We start from the raw sequence: 22,587 nt of genomic DNA, 5'->3' as shown, positions 1-22,587 counted from the left end.
TTGTTTTTTGTCATTTTATTTAATAAATATCAACATGAAGTAAAATAACCATGGCACGAGTTAAAACATGGGCTTGCATAGCCTGTACACCAGATCCCTGAGTTAAAATTCCCACATCTTACATCATTATTTCCAAGCGAAGCTAAACATCTCACACAATCAAGTAAAAATTCTTGTCCAGTAGAATATGGCTTATCAAATAGTTTATGGCTTTATAATGATTTATTACTGACCTAAAATGAGGAAGAAGCTCATTTTGTGATGATGTAAAAATTTAAGAGACACTGCTTACAGCTGTTCCACCAGCAAGGAATGGTAGCTGACTTTGCAGTGTTTTTGCAATCAGGAGAGCCTAACTTTGTAGACAAGTAGTGTCCCCATATTATCCCAATATGTACCCATATTGAAAATCATCCTATTTTGCAGTCATGGGGAAACTCCAGTGTCGAAACCAGGCATCTTCGACTCCTCAGGATACGTCTTCATGTCCAGAATATCACGTGTTCATAAGTGGAGTCTCGCTCTTTACTCCCCTTTGTGGGAGCACTATACTATGCGCTCATCATCCCATTGAGTAAAAACGGATAAAAAGAAGGAAAAAAATGTTGATAGGGTTGATAAACCTCCATCCTCAGTCTTCCTCAGGAAACTTGAATTTAGCATAGACGATGAGCATGACTATGGACATGAAGACGCACAGTGAACCAACCACGAGGTAGGCAATGCCCAGGAACTCATTCTTGCCACCCATCCAGGACACGTTGCTGAACACCACCTTCTTTCTCCCATCAAAGCTCAGAACAGGATAGTCTGGGGGACAAAACGTTAAGGATAAACAGCAAAAATGGAAATGCATAAAATAACAAACAATAGTGACCTTGTGCCAATATGTTCACTGAAGCATTCAATATACAAAACTGCATTAAGATGCTGTATTAAACAACCAGTGGTTGTCTTAACTGTTTGTTTTTAAATGTTTTAACTCCTTGTTTCCAAAACCTTTTGTGGGGACCCACTTTTTAAAAACGACAAACCAATTCACAATAGGATATATCTATAAATCAGGCGAAGACTGAATTTGTGCATAAAATGAACATTCCTGAGCATTTCCGCATCACCTTATATTATCTTGAATAGGTAAACCAGCTATTTTAAAGAGATACACGTTTGATATATCACAACTTCGTTGTATGCATGTGTTATTGAAAACATATACACAAGGTAAATACTTTATAAATGAGACTAAATAAATACATTTAGGCAGAGTTAACAAGCTCTTGTTTTTTCCTCTCATCAGTAAAACAAACAGAATGTACACTAGCCTTTCATGTTAGATTCAATGTTATAAGGAGGCTACAATTATCAGAACAATACAAACCTTCAGGCTCCCTCATGTGGCTCAAAGGTGTACTGCAGATATAAATCCTAAATAAAAGACTATGGAAGAAATTCTGCAAATTTAGATGGCGACCCTAATAAAATCTCCTGCGACCCACCTGTGGGTCCCGACCCAGTCTTTGGGAATGACTGTTTCAACTCAGTTACTACAAATTATGTATGGAGCGGATCCTCTTCACAGAGTCCAACATGTTGTTCTGGCATTTTTCCAAATGTCCGAACACTGGCTCGAGAGAGAGCCTTTCGCATTTTTACATACCTGAAGGCCAGCGTGGTCCTCTGACACACAAACTGCGGTAACATGAACCACAGAGTGGAAAACCGTGGAACTTCTGTTGCTCCTAAAGTAGTGTTATTATGGTATGGATGGCCTCTGAGCCAGGCGAATGTTGTTACCACGGTTTTGCACTCAGCGGCTCATGTTACCGCAGACTTGGAAAGGGAGGAGCGAGCGGAGGGGTATTCAGTTGGTTGTAATCTGCAACCACACCACTAGCTGCCGGCAAATCCTACACACTGCACCTTTTAGGTATTTAAACTTGGAAACACAGTGGTATGGTCCTTTAAGCAATATGAACCATGTCTGAGGTATTTACATAGGCCTTCATAGGCTTCAAGTAAAACGGCAATCAATCATGTGAAAAGATTATTTGCCTAGCACATTTACTTATGTCAGAAAATTTACCTGTTTCTTTCTTCACTTAAGGAACTCCTGAGTCATTGTGTTCACTCTGCCCAGCTAAAAACAGAATCACACCCAACTGGTTAAACAGGTTAGGCTGTTGTTGTAACACGACACAAAACGTGGCAAAAACAATAGCTGACCTCTTTATGTAGATTTGAAGCTTTGTAAATCTGTAAATCTCATGTGGATGGAACGGTGTAAAGCTCTTTCAACCACATAGATGTTCTTGTTTAAAGCATAATATCCCCTAATGATAAGATTCATTATCCAGATTTACATGCTGTTTTAAACAAGTAAAGAGTGTCTTCTTCCTCATACCCAGCACAAGGAATGGCACAGCATCAACACAGTGATGTGTTTGAATAACTTATCACCCCTTGCTCGTGTATACTTTTGCTCTCACTTGAATAGCTTCACAAAATCCACCATATTTACACCTTTCTTGCCAGCAGGCACTTGATTTAACACTTAAGACTCACTGTAAGATAGGCCTTTGTTAAATACTTTGGCCATTGTCTTGTCTCATCACAGTGTGAGTGTCAATATGTTGAGAAAGATGTGTTATAGCTATAGAGTGCTAATTTGAGTGATGGAATAAAGATTAAACAGGGTCCAAGTAAAAAATGGCTAGTGTAAGCACCATCCGTAAAATCATCCCAGAATCTGTAACATGTATGAAAGGATACTGTAGGTAATTTCAAGGGAGTAGTTTCCAGCTGGCAGACCCTCTTTATAATCCCCCTCTGTGATTCGTCGATACAGCTTTCTGAAATCTGGCAGAGCCGCCCTCCTCATCCACACCAGGAAGTCTTGATTGATGAAGCCGTTGTTAGCGGGGTCTGAGGTGTCCAACTCGTAAGCAGGCCTGGGCCAAAATATGGGTTTCACAGTACCTGGAAGTCAAGATTTTAAATCAGCTATCATGATTCATGAAACATTATATTAATATGTGATTTCCCTGCACTAAACTAAGTTACTCATTTCATCCACAATACTCCCTTCAATACAACTTGTTTACCACTTGTGACCAGCCAATTCATTTTGAGCCGACTGGGAACCCCTCATTAAAAACACAATTAATCTGCATCATAGCACTACTTGAACAGAACAGACAGCCAGTTACAGTAAAGTAAGTTTTTACCGTTGAATGCGTCCTTCAGAGGAGTGACACTGGGGTTTCTGTATTTCACGTTGTAATCTGTCCACCAAGCAATCCCTTTTCCATCGAAGGGCACCAGTTTGTTTGCCCCATTGACGATCTGATACAGCTTGAAGGTGTCTTAAAAAAAAACAAGAATTAATACGCAAATACACACAGCAAATAAAGGACCAGTGTGTAGGATTTAGGGGGATCTATTAGCAGAAATGGAATAATATATTCATAACTATGTTTTCGTTTGTGTAATCACCTGAAACTAAGAATCATTGTGTTTTCATTACCTTAGAATGAGCCCATCATATCTACATATCAAACACTGACTCTAGAGAGAGCCTTTTACATTATTATGTTACCTGAAGGCCACCGTAGATTTTTCAAAACGCTTGGGAAGGGAGGGATTGAGCGGACGAGTATTCAGTTGGTTGCAATCTGCAACCTCACCGCTGGATGCCACTACACACTGCTCCTTTAAATCCAAATGAATTTAAAACATCCTTACATACCATTGAACTTGCTGTTTGCTATTGATCCACATGGTACAATTGGTTTGTCGTTGCTGTCATAGTCATAGGGTGCACAGGTGTCATCGGGACCCTTCAAGAGACACAGAGAACAGAATTTTCATCAATCAAATAAATACTTAATAGAGAGATGGGCAATGACATAGAATATCACCATGCAGCTATATGATCCGTGCATTGTTACAAAAATGTACACTGATAAATATGAACTGCACACATATGTTTGACCAAGGTGACAAAACGTAACTCAACTCAGCATATCTTTATTCCAATTGAGAATATATGGATTTTGTTTTCCCCATAGAAATTTAAATCAATTTTTCAATATCCTATGTTGTCAACTCACCTTAAAGGCATCCAAGTCTCCAGACAGCTGGTTATCATCTTTGGACGCACCGTACCTCCTGTAGTTCTGGAAGTAGTTTGTCAACCCATAATAAAAGAACACGGGTCCCTGTGGAGGAAAACAGAATCACAAAAACAAACATTCAAGGTTCAGCCGCAGCCAGAAATATAGTTCAATTTCATTACTGTTCGTATGTGTGTGAATGTGTTTGTGCAAAGCTCCAATGCAACCTTAAATAAAGTGTCAATGTTGAAGGTCAGATTGCACACACAAGGCATTGGTTTTGGGTCAGAGCACATGAAGCATGCTGAATCTGTGGCAACCCCAGTGTAGTCCAACTGTGTGGAAAGAACAAGAAAGGCCATTATTAATTATTGATGACTACAACACCTGTCTCCATCAGGTGTTACAGACACAGTACAATATCGCTTACAAGTGACAAGTCTGTGAGCAGTGTACAGTTTTGTACTGTACACCGTTTTCTTTCATCTCAACACTGAAAACACAAGTTTTAATATTGACTCAAGGTTTGTTCACTTCAACCCAGTTACTCTGTCTCCTCCTCTCGTGGCGATATCTGAGCCTTAATTCCCAGCATATGCCACCCAACTGAATTGTGTGCTCGGCAGTCTGACTTTCATACCTCCAACACCTGGATGCTCTGTGAGGTGACAAAGAGTGCAACGCCAATGCCGATGAACGCCAGGCCGATGACGACAAACCCTGGGATGACAATGCCAGCGGAGAGCATGGGCTGCCATGCCGGAAGCCTCTGCTGAGTGAAGGCGGTGTTGTCAGGCCGGTTGGCTAACTCCTGCTCCTGCTCCTGCTTCACCATTTTGTGGTTCTGTTGGATAGATTGTTACTTGCTGGTATTTAAGTGTATTATATAATAACCATGGCACACATATGAAACACTCCCTACATGTTTGGAAATTAGCACCAGCCAAATGCTGATATAAATTTGCAAGTGGCTGCTAGTTTTGCACCCATTTCACCATGCAGCCTAACTATTGAGTGTAGATTTTGAAACTTGCAGGGGTTGAGTTACCTTTTGTCACCTTGGTCAAACATATGTGTGCAGTTCATATTTTATCAGTAGATTTTGAAATCAGCCACAGTGGCAGGTGGACAAAAAGTTAATTTCCAAACCTGACTTCCTGCATAACCAAGATGAGTCTTTATTTCCCCTGTTCTGATACTATACAGACTTAATGTTTACTCTCATTTTGAGTTAATGTAGGACGTTGCAGACAGCTGCAACAGTTAATAAAACTTATTTACAACACATAATAACCAACCCCACCCCTAAAATGCTTCATATTACACACAATAATCTTAAAATCTCAACCACCAACAACACCCAGATTAGCCGAGGGCAAAACACAGACGTTTCACTGTATTCAAATTAAATGGTTGAAGCACAAACATACATATTCACGATATTACATGTGGATTTTAGGCGTTACTTACATACAGTCGGCTCAAAATGGAGAAACAAAGGAGTCACACAAAACGTCGGTGTATTTCCCTGAGTAGTAGTACGCGCGACAGAGAGGAGCTCACCTTTACCTGTCTACCCCCACCTTTACCTGCCCATCCTGTTCTTCCTCCATACCTGTGTGACGTCACTTTGTAGTTCTTCTTCTTCTTCTTCTTCGTTGGTGTTTATTGGCGGTTGGCAAACCAGTTTATAGGTGCATTACTGCCACCTACTGAACTGGAGTGTGGAGCTGTAGATTGGTAAGGAAAAAAAAGAATAAATAAAATAATTCAAAAATATATTAAAAATAAATAAATAATAATAATTAATAATAATAACAATATTAATAATAATATTAATTAAATTCTCTCCATTATTCCTGTTGCCCTTAAGTAATTAATTAGAAGATTGTGTACTTTCTTAGATGTATTTCCTAGCAGATTCCCCATTGTAATAATTCCATAATTTACTGATATCAATTCCCTTCTTTCTTCGTCATATTTATAACTTTGTAGTTTCTCCACAAACGGAAGATAAGGGCGGAAGTTAGTTGGTCAATTGGTAAATAATAATGATCTGTTGATGTCATATTCAGAATTTCTTCAAAGATTTAAGATACCAGTCACACCCAAGGAATATGCTTTTATTTTTTGATGCAGCTCCCACAGGTTCTCTTCAATTTTTTAAAGAATTGTAATCCCACAGAAACTGACATTATTAGCACTGAGCATATTTTTATTGGAGATATTAACATTCTGAATAAACCATGCACTAACAGACACATTAGAGATGTTTTGAACTGTGTTACACCTCCTTTTGGTCATCTATTATGGGTGATTTACAGTGGAAAAAGGCTTGTTGTATTCTAAACAAATATTGTATCAATAATAAAGTGAAAGAATTATCCTTCAAGATTTTACATAGAATTTACCCTGTTAAAGAAATATTAGAAAGATTTAAAATAAATGTAGACTCTACATATGTTTTCTGTGACTCAGATCGAGAAACAATATTTCATTTGTTTTTTTCACTGTAATCATTCGACTTTATTTTGGACTGATAGGCAAAATTTCATAAATAGAAAAATGAGTACTAATGTACAGATTAATGTATTTGATGTGATGTTATATTTTGTGTTTTATGGGATGGAGAGCAATATTACCTATATAATTCAGCTTCGTATTATTATTATTTTAAAGTCTCTCAATATTTTAAAGGAGGTACATTTGAACTCCTCTGGCATTAAGATTTTTTTTTTTTTATATATACTGTTTCTTTGTATTCCCTATACTCTTTTCTACATGTCTTTGTTGAAATAAAGTTCTGGGGGAAAAAAAAAAGATAAGGGCGGAAACGCTGAATCCCGAACAGCAACTTTAACTCTTTTTAACTTTTATACCCGAAAAAATAGTGCGGATATGTTATTAAAACACATATTAATAAGCGTAAACTAAAAACAACAACAACCCCATTGCAGTTTGAGTATTTAATCCCCGCCTACTTTTTTTTGATTGACAGTTATTTTTGACCAATCGTGTCGCTTGAGTGGTGTTGGGTAACATTGTCGCTCAGCCAATCAGGAACGAGTTCATTGAAAGGAGACCTGCCACTGTGCCCGTCTTTGTGTTGACATCTTCGGAGGACTTGAGAGGTAATATTGATATTTTCAATATTTAATAAGAGCATTTATTAATAAAAAAATTATCTTCCCTTATGTAGGGAAAGTCTGCTTATCACTCAGCAAGTTTGTCAACACCGATCTCTTTGTAAAGTGCTTTGTTTTATCACTATAAGCTCGCACCTGCTACTGTGTTACTGTTGGTTCTAGCATCTCATTGTTAGCTTGTTAGGCTAACATAGCATGGTCTCCTAATGTAAAATCTGTAAGGAAATACATTTAGTTAGTAGTGATCAAATCTATGTTTGCTGTGCAGCTTTTGTTGCAATCATATTACATGAATATAATATTATATTCGTCGGTGCTGTGTGCAAGTCGCTGTAAAGAACAAAGCTACAGTTAGCTAACGCATGCTAACGTGGGTAGCCATAGCTACCGTTGCTAGTTAACAAAAGTCTGATGGCAATCTAGGATATATTAAGGTCTTTTAATGTTAAATTAATGAATCAAACACCAGGGTTCATATGGGAACACTTTCAGCTCTTTCAGGTTTTTGAGTGGGTAGTGCTAACGTCCTGATAAACCAGTGAGCTGTGGTGAAACACATTGTTATCTGAGTGCCTTGCTAGGTAACAATAGTCAGATGGCAAATCTAGGATATATTAAGGTTCATATGGGAACACATTCAGCTTTTTTGTGTGGGTATAGTGCTAACTTTATTCTCACTCTACCCAGAACTCTTTATAGATATTTAAACAATATCCTCCTCACAAACACTAACCAGATAATAATGCACACAGTGCACTTTCATAGACTAAGCTACTGGAGTTACCCTGCACTACACTCATTTTTAACAGTCTCTTCTGCACTTTTTAATAGTCCTGTATCACAGCTGTTACCCTGCACTATATTCAGTTTTAACAGTTTTCTTCATCTCCTTGTATTTTTATATCTGGTATATTTGTTTTGTACTTTGTACATTGCACTACTAACTTATTTTTACTGCCTTTTTACTAACATGTTTTGCACTATGGAACTGAGATGCCTGAAACTTGAATTTCCCTCGGGATCAATAAAGTTACTATCTATCTATCTATCTATCTATCTAACCAACCATACACTTCCATGCAACACACACACACACACACACACACACACACACACACACACACACACACACACACACACACACACACTTGTCTTTTTTATATATTTACTGTATTGTTATTGTTGTTATTACATATATATATCTCTTACTAATTGTTTTGTTATCACTATTATGTAGTCATATTATTTCTTTATATTAATCTTGTCTCTAGGTGGAGGCTTCAGATAAGTTCAGTGTTTTTTTTTTGCCTCTTCCTGCACTGTATATTATTCATTTATTTCTTTTGTTATGTTTTATAGTCTTAAATTATGCAAAATAAATAAACAAACTTGAACTAAGTCCTGTTAAACCAGTGAGCTACGGTGAAAACACATGTTTATCTGATTGTCTTGCAATGTTCAGTGGAATTTGCTAACAGGTTTTTTCCAAACATGTTTATCTAAATCTCAGTGGATGTACAGTAATGTGAAAGGCCAACCTTTTTTTTTGTGTCCAGTTGGTTCCTGTCTATGTAACCATATTTCTGGTTCTGTCTTCATTTCTTAGTGTTTGAATGGATATTACCAGGTGCCCGGAGAAATGGGTAAAACAAGACAAGGTTACTGTTACCATAAAACCCTCATTTCACAAACCATGACATTCATGCATAGTTGTTTAAATCATCCAGTGATGCAGATGTGTGACATTATTTGGGTGAAGAAGCATCTCCCCAAAGCCAGACAGGATTTGGTGTGTTGTTAGCCTTTTGTTGAAGGTGCATTCACCGCCCCCCAACAGCACAGTGACCAGTTGATATAGGGGTTGTAGTAGTTTAGCATGGATTTAGTAAGTTTTACATATTAACTATTATAGGCTATAATTTTCAGACAAATTTGGGAATGCCAAAAGGGCACATGTTAAATAGTTGTTTTTGTTTGGTTGTTTGTTTTCAGCACGCACAACCCACACTTCATAATTTTCATCTTTTCTTTTAGAAATATTTTGTAATCTTTTTTTTCATTGATTATACTATTTCGAACATTTAAATATCAACCATTTCCCTTGGGCTGTTTCATTTTGATGGGTTTCATCAAATTTCTTTTCCCCCCCCTTTGTTCAGGAGAGGCCTCCAACATCCTCCATGATGCTTTCTAGCAAGAAGTCAGATGCTGGCTCCTCTTCCTCCACCTCTTCTTCGACTGCGGCAGCAGTGGGAGGTGATAGGGTACAGGTTTCTGATGCCCAGACTGGTCCGTCAGCCCCGGCTCCAGGACTTATGGATGTAAAGAAAAAGGAGAGGTCATCCCCTAGTGGGGAACCTGGAGGAGCCCCTTTGCCTCACCAGGCAGGCCCTGGGGGGGCAGACCCAGACTCAGCTGAAGTTCGCAGAACAAGTCGCCGCAAGCGAGCAAAAGTAAATATTTAAGGGTGTGTGTCCTCTCGCTCAGAGAGGAAAAGATGCTGCCAAAACTGATATGTGTGAAATAAAAACTGCCAGTGCCAGATTTCACTGTATTTTATCACCATTTGTTTACTTTAAAGGATCAATACGTGTGTCGTAATTGAAACTTTAGGTGCAATTTTGCTCTCTATCTGAAGTCACAGGTTCTCACTTGCATATGTGCGCCAGTGGAAATTAGCAGTAGAGGTAATGTCTCGTAGTCTTTGCAGTGTGCTGTGTTCATGGTAATTGTTTCTTTGTTGTTTTGGCACATCTACTGTACATGACGTGGGAGCACTCCAACAAATACACCGTAACGCCGGTTTTAATGATGCTTTTATTGTGCCGACCGTTGCAGGTGGAATACCGCGAGATGGACGAAAGCCTGGCCAATCTGTCGGAAGACGAATATTACTCTGAGGAGGAGAGGAATGCCAAGGCAGAGAAGGAAAGGAAGCAGGTCATCCCTCCACCACCTCCACCGCCAGAGGAAGAGAATGACAGTGAACCAGAGGAGCCATCTGGTGAGTTTGAAACTTGATGCATCATATCAAAGCAGTGAAATAAAACTGATGTTTTTGTTGAGGAAAGAAACTAAAAAACGTGTTATAAAAAGCCCGATCTTCTCTTTGGTCGAGAATGCATATATTCTTCTCTACTAACATGAAGGCTGTGGCTCATTGCACATGAATGCTCTTTCTTTTGGTCTTGAATTGATCCCAAATGGCACTCAATGTTGTGTGAATAGTGATATAGTGATATGTATGTTTATTTTTAGGTGTAGAAGGAGCTGCTTTCCAGAGTCGTCTTCCTCATGACCGTATGACCTCCCAGGAGGCCGCCTGCTTCCCTGACATCATCAGCGGTCCCCAGCAAACTCAGAAAGTCTTCCTCTACATCCGCAACCGTACGGTAAGTGCCTGTGTAGAAACATTACTTTGTGTTAAAAAAACTAAGGATCGTTGTTTTAAACATATAGACTATTGTATCTTGATCCATATTAACCTCATACAGCTCCAACTGTGGCTGGACAACCCTAAAATCCAGCTGACCTTTGAGGCCACAGCACAGCAGCTTGAAGCTCCATACAACAGTGAGAAATTAAATAAAATATTATTTTTCTACATTTGAATTCCTTTCTTTTATTTTAAAAGAAGATTGTAGTCCTACAGAAGTTGAGATTCTATGTGCTTTTTGTTCTCTTTTTAGGTGATGCAGTGCTGGTCCACAGAATACACAGCTACTTAGAAAGGCACGGTCTCGTTAACTTTGGCATTTACAAGAGGGTCAAGCCTTTACCCAGTAAGTTCGGTTCATTCATTGCACTAGTAAAATAACACCAGCCATTAGTCAAATGTTTGTACAATTTACTGTATGTATTCCACAAGCCACTTGTTTGAAGGCAAACATATCTTGGATTTGTACCCCCATAAAAACAAAGTCTGGTTTACCAAAGTGATTGTCTTACATTACCTAACGTACTCCCTGCCTGCTGTTGCAGCTAAGAAGACCGGGAAGGTTATAGTCATCGGTGGAGGTGTGTCTGGCCTAGCTGCAGCCAGGCAGCTACAGAGCTTCGGGATGGATGTTACAGTATTGGAGGCCAGGGTAGGTCACCAACAGGGTTTCTATTAATCTGTTATTTCAAGTATATTTGTCACATTGTCTTAACCAGCTATTGGTATAAATCATTTTTATGATTGTAAAACATTTCCTTTTTTTTTTTTTTACAATTGATAGCATTGTGAGATTAATGCCACCCTATATACATTCTCTATATGGTAATTTGTGCATATGTTTTCTAAGGGTTTAGATAATAACCAATCGAGTGACCTAAATGTACCTTGCTTTTTTTCCATGCAGGACCGTGTTGGAGGCAGAGTGGCCACATTTAGGAAGGGCAACTATGTCGCTGATCTGGGAGCCATGGTGGTGACGGGGCTGGGTAAGATTCATATCCAGTCTCTACAGTTACTAAAATCCACCTGTAGAGGGTGTTATTGTCCATGCTTATGTTGTGTCATTGTCAATTGTGTGCGTGTGTATTTGCAGGAGGGAATCCCATGGCAGTGATCAGCAAGCAGGTTAACATGGAGCTGGCCAAGATCAAACAGAAGTGTCCACTGTATGAAGCCAATGGCCAGGCTGTGAGTATAATAATGTAATCATTTATTAATCTGTAAACTGAGTTGCCTCTCATCCATTATCTTGCCAGAGATAACCTTACGAGTGATTAAATATTGATTGTTATTTGCAAAAAATCCTAGGTTTACTCAGAAAGCAACAGTTTGATAGATAGCAAGAGATTAATGGCAGCAGGGCTATGTGTGTTATTTACTCCAGCCAGCTGATGCCTGAGAAATATCTACCTGCTTCAGTCATACTGACATTTATAGCTACGATCAAACAGCTATCCTCTGGCTACAGCTGCCTTAGACATGTGTATCCTAATTTCAATTTTTTGAAACCAGGACCTTGTGTTGTTTACTTCCTTTTAACAGAATATATTTACTTATGCACAAGAGTTCCCTCTTGGCATTGAAGTGCTCCGTGTTTGGGTTTATAGTTGTTCTCTAAGCCCTGTTGTTGTCCTGAGGCGGGGATCTGGCTTTCCACAAGCCACAAAAAATACATGGATGAACGGTGGATTCATTTAACTGCTTAGCCTTGCGTGTCATCAACAACAGCTTCAGTTCCTTTCAGAGCAGAGGAGACCAGAAAACAGATATAGCCTAATGCCGTTAAATTGGAAATAAACAGCCTTTTCCCCTTCTCATTTTTCTCCTGTCCGTCAAGTGGCAGCAACGGTAGTAGGATGTTTAGATTCATGTTCGGGCCTCTTCCATTGAAGTAGAGACCAACCACATCATGTGTAACTGGTTTCTTCCTCCGCAGGAAATGGCAAATTAAATGTACATGTTTCCCTTTTGTGCAAACCTGTTTGAGGTTAAAGATGTGTTTACTTAATATGTTCTCTCTCTCTCTCTCCCACCCTCCCCTCTTGTCTTTGCAACCTCTTCCATGTTCATCTTTTGGTGAACTACCCAAGGGTGAACGGTGCACAAGTGTATGTATTGGTTTATTTACATAATACATTCCTTACCTATGCTTCTTCTGCTTATATTAGTGAATATAGAATAGACTCAGTTACAAGTTGGATGATGGAGTGATGTATAAAATGCCATAAATTACATCAAAAATACAAATCTTCTAGTGAAATTCTGCGTATTGTACCAGTTATACTATTTTTTGTGGCTTTAAATGAGTCTGGCGTGCTTTGCCTACTGTTTACTTTCCTATAAATTCCATCACTGCAGTCATCGGTGTGACTGATGGTCCTTGTGGTGTGATTGTGTGTCCAGGTGCCAAAAGAAAAAGACGAGATGGTGGAGCAAGAGTTCAACAGACTGCTGGAGGCCACCTCTTTCCTCAGCCACCAGCTGGACTTTAACTTCCTCAACAACAAACCCGTTTCTTTGGGACAGGCCCTGGAGGTGGTCATACAGTGAGTATGGTGTACACTGCATGAGCTGGGTTGACAGATGTATCCTACACATGTGTACCAAAGAAGAGATGCACACAAACACTCTAATCTTGTGTGTGTGTGTGTGTGTGTGTGTGTGTGTGTGTGTGTGTGTGTGTGTGTTTGCAGGCTGCAGGAGAAGCATGTAAAAGATGAGCAGATAGAACACTGGAAGAAGATTGTAAAGACGCAGGAAGACCTCAGAGATCTTCTTAATAAGGTGAGCGCAGGTTTTTTTGTGGGGCGGCAGTAATCCGCACCACAAGACGAAATAAAATAATGCACAACAATTTACTGTTTGCACCAACAATAGATACTACTGATGATCATCCAACTCACAGCAAGAGATGCTGTGAGTTAGATGAGAAGATTAATATCACTTTTGCGTCTGTAAGCTAAACATGAAGCTAGAGCCAGCAGGCGATTTGCCTATCGTAGCATAAAGACTTGAAGCAGGGGGAAACGACTAGCCTGTTCTACCCGCACCTCTAAAGGTCAATAATTAATAATATGTCACCAGACGGGGAGTAGCGCATTGGAACTATTTTCTCACAGGGATGACAAGACTCATATATAGCATACAGACGTGTGAGTGGTTAGATTTCATCTAACTCTCAGAAATAAAAGTGTATTTCCTAAAATGTTGAACTATTCCTTTCAAGACTACTTAAAGGGAAACCTTGGAAAGTGGTGAAGAACTTTTCATTTTCCACTTTTTTTTGTCATGTTTGTTTGAAAAAGAGAGACATGAAATTGGACTGTTAACATTTAATTACTGCTCAAATTTGGCAAACATCTGTGAACTGGTATGTCAGTTATGTCTGTTTGATTGATTCGCTAAGAGAGCTAATAGATGGAGTACACTTCTAGTAAAGAGCAGGCGTTAGACTGGAACACTACTGGTTTCGATTTCAGGATGATCTGCTTCCACCATCACCTTCATGACTTCCTTCCCCTCCCTCTCCTATTTAGATGGTGACCACGAAGGAACGGGTTAAGGAGCTCCACCAGCAGTATAAAGAGGCCAGCGAAGTCAAACCACCCAGAGATATCACAGCCGAGTTCCTGGTGAAGAGCAAAAACAGAGACCTCACCGCGCTCTGCAAAGTGAGCTCAAACACTATTTCAGTAAAAAAGAAAGAGAAATGTGATCAGCAGAAGAAAGTTGCAATCGAGCTCTTACACCATCTTACAGTTTGTACAAATATGTCCAAGCTGTGGGCAGTTATCTAGACTGGTTGTTGTCCAGAATAGATTCCTGTGTGACGCTTTTCATTACTTCCAGGCTGCCGAACTTAAAATACTTTAGTCGCGGCAGTTAAGTTTAGAAGCTAACTATTTCCAACTGTGTTTGTGGTGTTGTGGGTATTACATAGAGTATGTTGCTGTAGTTTGAACTACTTTGAAACAATATTAGATTTCCTTTGTTGATTATTAGGCGTACCTGCAGGTCAGAAGGTCGACCACAATTTTGCGGAAACATTTGTATTTGTTCTGAAGATCAAATAGCAGTATTATAATGCAGAAGTACTAGAATGTATGATGGGTATTTTATGGACTACTAGGTCAGGGTGGATGCCTCACAGAATTTTCAATGCCGTGCTATCTAAGTAAACCAGACAGGCTGTGTTTAAGTGGTTTAATGCCTCGGTAGGATGTATTATTAGAGCGAGCGCTGCCGTTTTATTTTTGCTTCAGATAAATCACCTCCACTGCTGCTACGTGTGTATTTTAGAGGGAGGTTTTTAGTTGGTTTAAACACAGCTGGTGTCTGAACTGAATTTGTCTGCTACCCATCCGCTGTCTGAGAAACCACTTCAAGGCTTTGAATCACGGTCTGACTGTCTTTATGTCTGCGGATGTACACACACACACACACACACACACACACACACACACACTTTCATCAAGACAGAATGAGCATTCAATTTAAGAGTGTGTGTCTCATGACATGCATGACTGCATCATGTAACAAGATTTTAAGGCTGTCGGGATGTTTTCGCTGGGGATGTTTTCCAGTATTCTTGAAGTGTTTTTCCCAGGTCGTCTCGCTAGCTGGAAGGCGTCATTACGACGTCAAATGTTCTAGACTCGGTGTAGCTGTAGTGTCCTGGGGCCTGGCGTGGTAGGTGGTATTACCAGCCTCTGCACCGCTGCTGTAGTTGGTTCTATTGTGGTGAACTGATGAACAGGTTGAGTCAGCCCTCTCTGTCATGACTGCTTGTCCTTTCTGCATGACCTGAAACCCTCTGGGTGTGTACCTTGTGCACACACACACACACATGCACGCAACACATGCTCACCTAGTTAAAGACTTTAGCAGCTCCTAAAGTCAATTCAGTGTGATGCAAAATATCAATTTTGAGAATTATTTGAAATCATTTAAAGTGTATAATGGTAAGATACTAGCACATTAGTTATATTATAACATTAAAATCAATATTAATTGTCAGTTTTAGTGGAAAGTTGTCAAGATGATGATGTTAATGTGTAGCAAAACAGTTTTGCTTCTCAATTAATTTCCTCATTAAGTTTTAGCTCATTAGTTTTAATGACATTTTAATTGTGATAAATATTCATGATCATAAAATCTCGAAAGTAAAAAGAATTTAGGGCTGCAACTAATGATTATTTTCATTGTCGATTTAATCTGTCGCGTATTTTCTCAATTAATCTTTAATCTTTATCTTAATCTCATTAATTCTTTAGAGGAGTAAAGAAACCAGAAAATATTCACATTTAAGAAGCTGAAATCAGACAATTTTGACTTTTTAAAAAAATATAAAAAAATTACTCCATCTGTTTATTTGATTATAAAAATAGTAATTTAGTAGTTGACAACTAATTAATAAATTTTCAGCTCTAAACAAATTCTCATTGTGTCAGTATTTCCCGGCATTGATACTACGTGGATGAAATGAAGATGTGTTTACATCTCTGTGCTCGTCTGCTTGGTCCCTGTGTAGGAGTACGATGAGTTGGTGGAGATGCAGGTCAAGCTGGAGGAGAAGCTGCAGGAGCTGGAGGCCAATCCACCCAGGTAACCAGTCCTTCTGAAGCTTCGGCATAGTATCCTCAACTGCTACTCATTCTCCTTTTTATTCGGTATCACATATAGTACTGGCTAGAATGAAATTGAGCTTGTCTCTATTTCACCCATCTTTTCTTAGCATGCAAATATTCTTTTGTTAAATGGTTAAAAATCACATTCTATATTGATCACAACTTAGGAGGGAGAACCATTATGTACCTTCACAGTATATATGTGATTACTGGACAATAGTCAAATGACACCATAATGTACTTTTTTGGTCATACTTCCCAGCTCTATTTTGTCATTACACATTTTTTTCACATCAGTAAAACTTATATTATTATATATATATTTGAGAGCCTAATGCAAACACATCCCAGGGTCTGCAATGCTTCAGTGTAATGAATAACTACATGAAGCTCTTATTTGAATCCAGCGAGGAACAGAGGCAGCAGCAACTTGTTGGTCTGGTTTGGATCAGTACATTAGCCTGTTGCAGAACTCCAGAAGACTTCTTTTATAAATTGTTCTAATCAGGAGCTATCCAGACTAAGTATGCTAGATTGCTAATGTTGAAGCAATATTGGCTTATGCGCTGGAGTGAAATTATTCTAATGGTAATAACAGATAATTGCTTGTTGGAGCCCTGCAGCCATTAGCAACACATGTTTACCTGTGTATGTCCTGTGGCTATATGCCGATTTTTTTTCTTTTTTAAATGGCAATGTGTTCAAATATGTATTTATTATTATTATGTGAGGACCAGTTTAAGCTTTCTCAGCTTGTGCATGAGTAAACCTGTCCCTCTGATGTGCGAATAGCTGTCAGTATACATCACCGCGTCTCTCTCCTTCCCTTCTTTCCCACAGTGATGTTTACCTGTCATCCAGGGATCGGCAGATCCTCGACTGGCACTTTGCCAACTTGGAGTTTGCCAACGCTACGCCCCTCTCCACCCTTTCTCTCAAGCACTGGGATCAGGTAAATACATGAATCCATTTTGTCATAACTGTGTAGTTCTGACAATAGTCTTGCATCGCAAAGACCCTCGGGCCTCTTACAAACCCATGCGCGTAACAAGTTATTGCTAGTTTAACTATGAGATAACCTCTTGCCATTCTGTTTTATTACAGTAGGAAGATAATTGTGCTACTGGGGTGACATGTTATTCATTTCTCCACAGGATGATGACTTTGAGTTCACTGGCAGCCACCTGACAGTAAGGAATGGTTACTCTTGTGTTCCCGTGGCCCTGGCTGAAGGCTTGGACATCAAACTAAACACAGCTGTGCGGCAGGTCCGGTACACGGCCTCTGGTACGTGCACAGGACCACGTGTTTGTCTTCTGCTACTTTTAGCCACAAGTTCCACTATGAATTTCATAATTGATCTTCTTCTTCGTCTGTTGTTTCTCCAGGCTGTGAGGTGATAGCAGTCAACACTCGCTCCACGACCCAGACCTTCATCTACAAGTGTGACGCTGTGCTGTGCACCTTGCCTCTCGGCGTGTTGAAGCAGCAGCCCCCCGCTGTGCAGTTTGTTCCCCCTCTGCCCGAGTGGAAGACGTCTGCTATACAGAGGATGGGCTTTGGCAACCTCAACAAGGTACTTAGCATTTATCAGACTGAGCTTGTTGCCATTTATCCTTAAAGAGGACCCATTATTATGCTTTTTCCTTTTCTTTTAGAGTGTTATATAGTTTTATGTGATATAAAAGGTCTGCAAAGCTACAAAGCCCAAAGTCCAGGCCAAAGGGAGTTACACTCCCCTACAGAGACACTGCTGCTGAACTGCCTGAAACGCCTCACTTGAATTCCCGCCTTTTCTTCCGTAACATGGTGATGTCACCAAGTAACACAGTTTCTTAATACCTGCCAGCGGCTAGTTTGGTACGCCCTCAAACAAAGCTAGTTAGAGCGGAGCTGGAGTGGAGTCCGACGTGCTTGGTTCAGTTGACCAATCACAACAGAGTGGGCTAGCTGACCAATCAGCAGACTGAAGCTCAAACAGAGCGTTTCAGAAGTGCTGCAGCACAGCCAGTATGAGAAAAGTAAAGCGTTTTTTTGAATTGTTCTAGAGTTGTTTCTAGAGTTGTTCTAGTAGAAACCCCAAACACAAGTATGCACCTGGAAATAAGCATAATAGGTCCTTTTTAACCAAACTACAGAATCCCATTCTGATTTGTCCAGATTTTACTCGTAAAAAATTAACATGTTTGATATAGTCAAGACAGCCCAGAGTAGTCCGACATTTAAGTGGGAGGCCGGGGATTTTAACGCTAACCCTTCCACCCACTACAGGAAAATGTGTGCCAGGTGTGTTCTGCCACATTTCTGTGCAGACCAGTGCAAACTTTCCGGCCTTTTAAATGAGTCACAAATCAGAGTTCAAGTCAGGTTTTAAATCATGTATTGCGCTTCCGGCAGAACTGGAGATTTTGTTCCTTAGAGAGACCTCCTGCTTCTCGTTCTGCTGCAGTGTCCTTATGCTAGGAACTTGACCTTCAGTGGTAGAGGGCTAAAAACACAACGAGTATTCAGAATTTGTGTGCTCCTTGCCTATGTGATATTGCCTGTTTTACATCTGGGCTCAGACAGAGGATGGAGAGTGGGATTGAAAGGGTGGCATGGGCAATGTGTAAAGTATAGGAGTGGAGAGGCAGTCGGAGCCTGATGGCGTGCGAATCAAAAAGGTGCTTTTTGCCAGCGTGTTTGTAATCGGATCAGAGTCCTCATTCTGCGTCACTCCTGACCCACCAGCTCTCTCTCTTTCTTTCTCTCTCTCTCTCTCTCTCTCTGTTGCTGAGCATCATCTGCAGCAGAGTAGTTTATCTCCTAATTCTACTGCAGCACAGAGGAGAATACTGCATTATTATGCAATCTGAGCTGCTACTACTGCTATGTCTCCAGCAGAGGGCGCTCCACCATTCACACATTCATAATCATGAAGTGAATGTGCTGAAGCTGAGATGTGCTTCACAGGCAGTTGAGCTTTTGTATTAAAATAAGCACTTTGATTGATCTTTGTGTTGTGTTCCTCCCTGTGTGAAGGTGGTGTTGTGTTTTGACCGCGTGTTCTGGGATCCCAGCGTCAACCTGTTTGGTCATGTCGGCTCCACCACGGCAAGTCGGGGCGAACTCTTCCTCTTCTGGAACCTCTACAAAGGTGACAATAGATCCCTTTTTAGTTTCACACTGCAGAGTGATGTGGTTTTGAGATAAATGTCCTGTCCATATGTACTGAATGGCCTTTGCTTCTCTAATACATTTATTAAAAAGTCTCTGCCTTTTTCTCTTTTCAGCCCCGATCCTCCTCGCTCTGATGGCTGGCGAGGCCGCTGGCATCATGGAGAACATCAGTGATGACGTGATTGTCGGACGCTGCCTGGCAATTCTCAAAGGAATATTTGGAAGCAGTGCTGTACCACAGGTATGATAAAGACTCTCACACACTGTTATTTCCATTTGACATTTGTCTTTCTTCACCTTGAGCTTTCACTTTAAGTTCTCCTTTAAGTCCACATCCCAAATAGTTTATTCCTCTCAAACACGATGTCTTCAAAATTCGACATAGCTGGCCGTTTTTTGTTTAAATACAATCGTTATGTTTGCTGTTTACAGAAAAGTAGTGGTGGCTTTTATTTTTTTAAGCTCCATCATTAGCGTTTTCTCTGGTTTTTCCACTACTTTGAGTGGAATGTCAAATCCGTTCCTGAGTCGACCCCCCTAACCAGCACCACTTTACACAGCGAGCACATGTGAAAGAGGCACTGGAGTCGTATCCAAACCACCCGTCATTATAAATCATTTGCTCATGGTTTCAAATGGGATAAAATCACATGCATGGAGGCCAGCGTTGGAACTGTTCGCCATCCAGCTGTTTACAGGTCCCTCTAATATCCTTATGGAAACTCCTCAGAAATATGTGTTGTTGTTTGTCGTCATGGCAGCCAAAAGAAACTGTGGTCACCCGCTGGCGTGCAGACCCATGGGCCCGGGGCTCCTACTCGTACGTCGCAGCAGGTTCTTCGGGTAACGACTATGACCTCATGGCGCAACCCATCACACCTGGCCCTGCTATACCGGGAGCCTCACAGGTAAGCAAACCAACGCTACAGAAGCCTTAGTATTAAAGTAGGGCTGGGCAATATGAGGAAATATATTGTCAAAACTTTTTTTCTCTTGAATTTCACTTAAAACTGTTATGTTCATTTTGCACTCAAGTTCATCTCAAGTTCTGAGAAAATAGTACTTTTTATTTGTCCAATATTTAATTCACACAAGACTATACAATACTAGGCATTACCATGTGGTTATTTCATATAAACTGCTAACAGCATGAACTGTGTAAACAACAGCAACAGTGCAGACAGAGCTAATAGTGTTTACCTGAGGGAAGAACCGGAGGGTGGGTTGCTACGCTTTAGCGACGACGCCATGGGTTCGGGATGGCGTTATCAGCTGTAACCGCCATACGAGCTCAGTGCAGAGCGGTGGCAATTAGTTAGCCAGTGGGGCACAACAGAGACTTGCGGCCGGCCCGGCTATGTCAGCAAAGCACAGAGAACCTCAGATTACAACACACACATAAAGGGAGAGTGACTTCATTCTCTGCTCAGGTAGACATTATTCCTCTACATCTTTACAAAGCTAATAGTTGTTTGTTGCTATATTAATACTCTGAATCCCGTATAGAGAATCTTTAAGTTTTTATTTGGGCGAGAATGTCAGTTTATATATGTGTGTGTGAGAAATGGAGGGAGAGAAGGCATCCCAGCCTGCCCACAATACTCCACCAAACCAAAGCAGAGCAGTTTATTCTCCACGCAGATGTTTTTTTGGCCGGTTTGATGTCGGCACGCTGATTGAGTCATATTTATGTGTTGACTGATGAGTCCTGGCAGTTTACTACCACACTTTTTCTTCTCCCACCAATCCCCTATTTCCTTTGAATTCTTTATTGTCCTCACTGTGGTTTTTTTCCGTTTCCCTCTCAGCCCGTCCCCCGTCTCTTCTTCTCTGGGGAGCACACGATCAGGAATTACCCCGCCACAGTTCACGGCGCCCTGCTCAGCGGGCTCCGGGAGGCCGGGCGCATCGCAGATCAGTTCCTGGGTGCCATGTACACGCTTCCCAGACAGGCCACGCCCACGGTCGCCAGCAACCCTCAGCAGCAGGCTCAGCCCACCCCCAGCGTCTGAAAATCGCCTCTCCCAGTTCCTGCCAACTCTGTGGGACTGTGGGACCAACTACAGCAGTTCATGAGAAAAGTTTATCCATAAACTGTTTATTTCTGTACGTGGAAGATCTCGGAAGTCCCTGACAACACTTTGCATCATTGCCTTTACTGAAGAAGTAATGACAGAGAATTCATTTTCTGGCTTTAGGTGTGATGTGAAATTGAGTTTTGGAGCATTTCAGTTCCTCGGACTTATTTTGGGACGTCACATTTCCAGCAAAAATATGGAGACAGATGTAACCTACTACAAAGACGAATGATGAATAAATCCCAATTTTATTACATAGTGATGTAATAACTCATCTTTAGAAATGTGTGATTTCCCAGTCTTAAAAAAAAGAAGCATGGCATTATGTTTGAAGTGATTCAGTGTATTTGATTCCACGTGGAGCATGTCTGCAAAAAAAACTATTTATGTCCCCTTGTCTAAACCCTAAATGTACACAGAGCCAGATATCATTTAAGACAGATGACCAACTCAGTAGCTCAATCTCAAGGCCTTGTCTTAAAACATCGCTATGTACTGTAGCTGTATGCCTCCTAAATTTACTTTTTGATCATTTAGGTTGCAGGAGTGTAGTGAAAATAGTTTGTATTAAAAAGCTAAAAAAAGAAAGATATGTTGAAAGAATTGTGAATGTTTTTGTTGCCATAGCAGTTTAAGTATTTTATTATGGTTGTCATCCCATACTTTTTTATATTGTCGATTGTTTTGTTATTAAAAAAAAAAGACGGAAATTGTAAATGGAATCGGCGTGTTTTTCTTCAAAGTGATATGTGGTGTGTATGCAGACAGATCACCTGCAGTACTTTCTGTACTTGTACATGCATGTACAAAAGAAACATGACTGCTTCTGCTTTGACCCTCCAATGACCCCTCCTTCATTGCAGGTCTGGCTGCTTCCCAGAGTCTGTGGCACTGTGTGTGAGGGAGAGATGAGGGTCCCTGGCAGCAGCTCCACATAGTGGGGGATCTGATGAATGAGGGGGGGGATTAAAATGGTCAACCATGAGCTATGAGGCTTCTCTGTGGAGTTGTATTTCAGGGCTCTGT

The 22,587-nt window shown here is 40.4% G+C and overlaps 2 protein-coding genes across 7 annotated transcripts; one reads left to right on the top strand and one right to left on the bottom strand.

The window, feature by feature from the left end:
• On the bottom strand, nt 1–5,751 carry tmem30b (transmembrane protein 30B). 2 transcript variants are annotated; one of them, XM_074660813.1, is made up of 8 exons: nt 5,728–5,751; nt 4,753–4,956; nt 4,340–4,447; nt 4,110–4,217; nt 3,746–3,836; nt 3,225–3,362; nt 2,770–2,976; nt 1–810 (listed from the first exon to the last, which is right to left on the bottom strand). In XM_074660813.1, the coding sequence occupies exons 2-8, from the start codon at nt 4,945–4,947 to the stop codon at nt 632–634; spliced, it is 1,026 nt and encodes a 341-aa protein (XP_074516914.1). In that variant the 5' UTR covers nt 4,948–4,956; nt 5,728–5,751; the 3' UTR covers nt 1–631. The 2 variants fall into 2 exon arrangements, with proteins under 2 accessions (XP_074516914.1, XP_074516913.1); XM_074660812.1 differs by having other exon boundaries at nt 5,583–5,733.
• Nucleotides 5,752–7,137: 1,386 nt separating this feature from the next.
• Nucleotides 7,138–22,278, top strand: kdm1a (lysine (K)-specific demethylase 1a). Of its 5 annotated transcripts, none has more exons than XM_074660264.1 (22): nt 7,138–7,243; nt 8,865–8,916; nt 9,418–9,711; nt 10,097–10,262; nt 10,517–10,650; nt 10,753–10,831; nt 10,948–11,040; nt 11,240–11,346; nt 11,602–11,683; nt 11,791–11,885; nt 12,788–12,805; nt 13,101–13,243; nt 13,391–13,481; nt 14,234–14,368; nt 16,228–16,301; nt 17,165–17,276; nt 17,479–17,611; nt 17,713–17,900; nt 19,346–19,460; nt 19,597–19,724; nt 20,245–20,391; nt 21,292–22,278. In XM_074660264.1, the coding sequence occupies exons 2-22, from the start codon at nt 8,872–8,874 to the stop codon at nt 21,493–21,495; spliced, it is 2,583 nt and encodes an 860-aa protein (XP_074516365.1). In that variant the 5' UTR covers nt 7,138–7,243; nt 8,865–8,871; the 3' UTR covers nt 21,496–22,278. The 5 variants fall into 5 exon arrangements, with proteins under 5 accessions (XP_074516365.1, XP_074516364.1, XP_074516369.1 ...); XM_074660263.1 differs by having other exon boundaries at nt 10,094–10,262; XM_074660265.1 differs by having other exon boundaries at nt 7,144–7,243; nt 8,865–8,901; nt 10,094–10,262.
• Nucleotides 22,279–22,587: the final 309 nt, after the last annotated feature.

Source organism: Sebastes fasciatus, chromosome 15 (assembly GCF_043250625.1).
Source record: "Sebastes fasciatus isolate fSebFas1 chromosome 15, fSebFas1.pri, whole genome shotgun sequence".
Classification (NCBI taxonomy): Eukaryota; Metazoa; Chordata; class Actinopteri; order Perciformes; family Sebastidae; genus Sebastes; species Sebastes fasciatus.
The sequence above is the reverse complement of the archived record's forward strand: the minus strand, read 5'-3'. Positions and strand labels throughout refer to the sequence as shown.

Bases quoted from the DNA above. Each gene is read 5' to 3' on its own strand.
- tmem30b (XM_074660813.1), bottom strand. From the start codon at position 4,947: ATGGTGAAGCAGGAGCAGGAGCAGGAGTTAGCCAACCGGCCTGACAAC. The intron at 4,448-4,752 runs GTATGAAAGTCA...CTTTCCACACAG, and splicing joins AGAGCATCCAGGTGTTGGAG to TTGGACTACACTGGGGTTGC. The intron at 2,977-3,224 runs GTAAAAACTTAC...CTTGACTTCCAG, and splicing joins TCTGAAGGACGCATTCAACG to GTACTGTGAAACCCATATTT.
- kdm1a (XM_074660263.1), top strand. From the start codon at position 8,872: ATGGATATTACCAGGTGCCCGGAGAAATGGGTAAAACAAGACAAG. The intron at 10,263-10,516 runs GTGAGTTTGAAA...GTTTATTTTTAG, and splicing joins TGAACCAGAGGAGCCATCTG to GTGTAGAAGGAGCTGCTTTC. The intron at 17,901-19,345 runs GTACTTAGCATT...CCCTGTGTGAAG, and splicing joins GCTTTGGCAACCTCAACAAG to GTGGTGTTGTGTTTTGACCG.